Source organism: Ziziphus jujuba, chromosome 11 (genome assembly GCF_031755915.1).
Source record: "Ziziphus jujuba cultivar Dongzao chromosome 11, ASM3175591v1".
Taxonomy (NCBI): Eukaryota; Viridiplantae; Streptophyta; class Magnoliopsida; order Rosales; family Rhamnaceae; genus Ziziphus; species Ziziphus jujuba.
In genome coordinates, this window is record NC_083389.1 from 5,093,037 (window position 1) to 5,098,513 (window position 5,477).

General features: G+C 32.4%; 1 protein-coding gene across 1 annotated transcript; it reads left to right on the forward strand.

Moving 5' to 3' along the window:
• The first annotated feature begins 2,098 nt into the window (after positions 1 to 2,098).
• LOC107431566 (transcription factor bHLH106) lies at positions 2,099 to 4,087 on the forward strand. The gene is made up of 2 exons (XM_016042524.4): positions 2,099 to 2,679; positions 3,485 to 4,087. Exons 1-2 carry the CDS (start codon positions 2,347 to 2,349, stop codon positions 3,923 to 3,925), a joined length of 774 nt encoding a protein of 257 aa, XP_015898010.1. The 5' UTR covers positions 2,099 to 2,346; the 3' UTR covers positions 3,926 to 4,087.
• The last annotated feature ends 1,390 nt before the right edge of the window (positions 4,088 to 5,477 follow it).

Consider the following 5,477-nt stretch of genomic DNA (forward strand, 5'->3'; position numbering starts at 1 on the left):
GTCTTTGATTTTCTAAAACATTATTAATTATTAGGTCCATATCATTATCACCATTCCTTCAACTGATTTTTAAACGTGGAAATGGAGCATATACTACTATCTAACTACACTAGCATTACCACTATGTAATTCTTTAATTAAGCTATCAATATAATTTTTCTCTTCTCCTTTTTGTCTTTTTTAATATTTGTTTTGGTGATTCCTGAAACCCTTTTGGTTAGGCAAAATCGATAGCCCCCATTCTGATCCGCTGCTTTCCTGATCCCTCTGTTCAACAAGGACTGACATCTTTAATAAAGTAGGCCTGTATCCAGCCCAAGCTGCTATTAGTGACACAGAGGCCCAGTGGGGGCTCTAAATAAACTGATTTATTAACTATTACTAATGCATCCATAGATTAATTTTAACATTTTTGACTTATCAAATTAATTTTCTCTTTATTCTCCCTCCCCAAAAAAAAAAAAAAAAAATTCTCTTTTTGTAGCATTTTGGAAGGATTAATTACAGCTATTTTTGCTGCCAATTTGAAAAGGAAAATTGTTCACGCTGGGTAACTAAGCATTTGCACGATATCAATTATTGAAATACTAAACAAGAGCATGCTTTTTTTTTTTTTTTTCCTTTTTTCTCTTTTAATTTTATATTGAGATTGGAGAATTCAAATTTAAATCATTATCTGAAAAACAGAAAATTTTACAACTGAGCAGTTCCCACAGGAACTAAAATTGTGCTTTAATTTTTGTATAAATAAAAGTCCCTTATGTAAGCATGTTGTGAGATCCGCATTCCTCAACGTTACATAGCAAGAAACAGAACACACGAACTGAAATGTCGAAATATTGAATTGATTAAGCTGTGGCTAAAATTTCAGTAGATAGGTCAAGATTGTACAAGATTGGCCTATACCGTAATCTATGACTAACAAATCCTACTTCATGTGTGTAAATAAATTAATGGTGTGCAGCCATCTTATATGGTATTCCAAAAGGCAAAATTAAGATATATATATATATATATCCAATCAACCGCCTACCATAACTCAAACATTATTATATCTATGAAAATTCATGTGTGAATGATAATAATCAAATTAGATATACATACATATGGGTTTTGCCCACATGAACCACCAATCAATTATAAAATTGTGTTAGTGCAAATGTTTGGTATGTAACTTTATTAATATTATATATTCGAGCAATATTAATGTGTAGTAGTTGCCTTTGGCAACAAATTTTAGTCTTCAATTCACCAGCCAAAAAAAAAAGAAAAAAGAAAAATTATAGTTTTCAATCCTAAGCCTTATTTGTCAGGTTGTCAGTATAGCATTTCTTATAGAGTTAGGACTCACAGTGTGAGTGTGTCGAGATACATCCTAGAGGAATTATTAAATTGAGCATATAATTTTAGATCAGCATGTATAATTGAAAGGTTTTGATATAAATGAGTGGAATGGTCGTACTTTAGTCAAATGAACAAATTATTCCATGACTCCATCACTCATCACTCATTTTCAGTTCGTTTTGACAATGAATGCATGACAATGTCTCTTAGCTAATTAATTTGATTATGGTAGACGTTGAAGAAGGACAATTTTAACTTTGTCCGTTCAATATATATACATATTTATGAAGCAGCTGAGATATCAAATTATAATATATATATATATATATATATATATGATTGTAATTATTTGGACCTGCAAACGAATTTTTGAAAAGAGAAAAAAGAGATCATTTGACTTGACTTAAAATTTAATTCAATTCAGCTTTTCGGTTAAATTTCAAAAACGACAATATATATATATATATAATATAATATATTGGGAGTTCTTTTTTAGAATTTTATTATTATATATTATAAATAATAATTCGTTCAAAAGGATAGTAAATTGATGAAGAAGGCGGCAGAGATCACATTCACATCATCTCAAAATCTCAAAGGCGCAAAAAACTTTACTAAAATATCATGAAAAACTCAAGTCGCGAGACAATATTATTTCACCCCAACTCGATCATGTATGTGTTGTCCACCCAAAAATATATATATATATATATATATATATATTCACATGAATAAAAAACCCTAAGGACAAAAACCACCGAAAGCTAGATAGCTTCAATTCAAACACTTTGAATTTAACTCGGTCAAAAGGAAACGAAAAAAGATAAAAGGAAAAAAATAGTCCAAGAGTAATCAATGATAACCCATTTTACCATTAGGCATTCGGAGGAGGAAAGACGAGCAAGAGAGAAAAATTAGAGGAAGACAGAAAGAGAGAGAGAGAGAGAGAGAGAGAGAGAGAGAAAGAGAGAGAGCAAAATCAGATAATAAAAAAAAAAGAGCATGCAGGCAGGAGGAGAGAACCCAGAGCAGCTGTACCGATTACTAGCCCAGAACGGGTTAATAGAGATGGGTGCATATGGAGGAGGAGGAACGGCTGGAATAAGCTGCTGTATTAATAATAGTAGCAGTGAGACGTTGTCTGGTATGCAAAGCTTTTGCAGCTCTAATTCCTGTTATTATCCCTTGGAGTTGGACACTACCCCTCCACCTCCTCTTCCTCATGACAGGGCTCTTGCTGCTTTGAAGAATCACAAGGAGGCTGAGAAGAGGAGGAGGGAGAGAATTAACTCCCATCTCGATAAGCTCAGAACCCTTCTCCCTTGTAATTCCAAGGTGTCTTATCTACCCCCTTTTTTTATTTTTTATTTTTATCAGTTTTGAATACTTTGGTTTCACAAGAATATGTGCTTAATCTTTGTTGACTGTTTGGCTGGTGAGAAAAGGGTTTTTTTTTTCCCAAAAAAAAAAAAAAAAAAAATAATAATAATAATAATAAATTTGGAATCTTCTTCAGCTGGCCATAGTAGTTTGACCGGAGAAGCAAGCATTATTTCTACGCATTGACTCCGTTTGTCCTTGGTTAATTACCAAAACTGTATCAAGCAAGGTTTGAGAAACAGTAGTTTTTAATATTTGTTGATTAAATATTATATGGCAGGTTGGGGATTAATGATGATGGTTGGTAGCTAGCTAGCTTAATGATTAGAGAAAGAAAGAAAGAAAGAAAGAAAGAAAGAAGAAGAAGAAGACATAAGTCCTAACTTTAATTGTCTGTAGTACTGCAAGTGCTTGTTTAATTCCAGTACAAAATCAAGATTCTGATGAAAAATCAAACCAAAAAGAAAAACAAAAACAAAAAGGCATAAAAGTATCTCTTAATTTCTCTCTCTGAAATAAAGTTTATAATAATAGTGTATTTTTTGGGAAAGTTGCTGGACTTTATATATATGCATAGATATGGATCTATCTATCTATCAATATATGAATGAATAAGTTAATTAGTCAGGGTTTTTTTTTTTTTATAATTTAATTTCATTCGGTAAATTAAAATAAAAATAAAATAAAATAAAAAATGAATGAATTATAATTTTATTAATCAAAATTTTGATGATAATGATATGGTGATGGTGATGAGAAGACGGACAAAGCGACGCTGCTGGGAAAGGTGGTAGAACGAGTGAGAGAGCTGAAAGAGGAGACGTCGGAAATCAGCAGGGAGGTGGAAAGCTTGCCGTCGGAAAGCGACGAAATCAGCGTGGTAGACTACTCGACATCGAGTGACGGACGGCTGATATTCAAGGCCTCGCTGTGCTGCGAGGACCGCTCCGACCTCATTCCGGACCTCATCGAGATTCTGAAATCCCTGCATCTCAAGACTCTCAAATCCGAAATGGCCACCCTTGGCGGCAGATTCCGCAACGTCCTCATCGTGGCTGCCGATAAGCCTGACCATCACAGCATCGAATCCCTTCATTTCCTGCAGAACGCTTTCAAGTCTTTACTTGAACGTTCCAATTCTTCTTCTGAAAGATCTAAACGCAGACGCTGCTTAGACCGCAAATTATTCTCATCTACCTAGCTACATACCTCCTCCGGCCTACATTTTTTTTTTTCCCTTTCTTTTTTTCTTTATATCTATATATATATATATATGTAGTCTTCCAATTCCAACTATATAGGCACTGCTTTATTATCATTGTTCTTATTATTCTATATCATTGCATATTAATTAATGCATGTATGTTCATCGTTTTCATTTGAAGACGTTTCCCTTGTAAGCTGCTTTGGACTCTGTTTGTGTGTCTTTGTGTGCGGGGTTGTTTTTATAAACTAAATTCATTCCCATCAACACGTACCAAAACAAGAAAATTAACAACAAAAACAAATCTCCTTTTTTCATTAGTATTTAATATTAATGCTAACTTTTTCAACATTGTTTATATTAATAATAAGATTTATCTTATGCATGCATGTCATGAGATCCATGTTATTAATTAGTGTTGCACTTGCATTGTAATTTTAATCTTAATTTAAGCAGGGCAGCAAATCTAGAATTGAAGGATCTACATTTATAACTAGCTATTTAAGAATATATTGGACCTGATATATAATATTGATCATGGTATTGATGGAGAAGGAAAATGTAATGGGTTCTGTAAAAGCAGTATAGATTCTGTGTATGTGAGTTCCTAAGCTCACTACAGAATAACAATAATTTTTCTTTTTTTTTTCTTTTTTTTTAAAAGAAAGCATTTAAAAAATTGTTTTTGTTTGATACGGTGATCAGTACAACTGGGGGGTTTGGTTTCTGCTGATCAATGGTGATGAGTGATGACATACGTATACACACTGATTCTGAAGAAAGCGTGAGAGAGGAAAGATATGGACTTTTTGGGGGCTCCGCTTAGATAGATTTTGGTTCAGAATTCAGATCATATAAATATATAAAACGATTTCTTTATATTATTATCTATCTATAATGGCGGTAAAATTTTAGTTTATATGGAAAGGGTGAATAGACACAATAACCAGCGAAGGTTGTGCTTCCAATTCCAATATTCCATAACTCATGACTCAAGACTAAAAGAAAAACCAAAAGTAAGTAAGATTTCAGTACTCTTCAGTCTTCAGTCTTCAGTCTTCAGTATTCCGAGAGAAAGTGAAAACATTCTCACATGAATCAACAACCATTAATTGTATGCATTAATTTTTTTTTTTTTTTTTTTCAAGTGCTCTTTCGAATCTGATAATTTTTTTTTTTTTCAAAACTTTGCAGTAACAACCACCAACTTATCAGTACGTACGTACGCTTTTTTTAATAATGTCTGTAACTTTTCATTTTACGACCCTGAAGTTTTGAACATTCAACTTGGGAGACTATCAAATTGACAAAACTAAATCTTTTTGGATATGATTGCTTCTACCAACTCTTGAAATTTAAATTATTTATGCGTTCCTGAATATTAATCATGTACTATTTATGGTTCGAAACCAGTATCAACACAACACGTACACACATGCATATAGATATTTATATATATATATATATATATATAGTTGCTCAAATGGCATAGATAATATTCCATTAATAATTCACATTCTCTGAGAATTGCCGATAATGGTACTTAATA

Bases quoted from the DNA above. Each gene is read 5' to 3' on its own strand.
- LOC107431566 (XM_016042524.4), top strand. From the start codon at position 2,347: ATGCAGGCAGGAGGAGAGAACCCAGAGCAGCTGTACCGATTACTAGCC. The intron at 2,680-3,484 runs GTGTCTTATCTA...GGTGATGAGAAG, and splicing joins TTCTCCCTTGTAATTCCAAG to ACGGACAAAGCGACGCTGCT.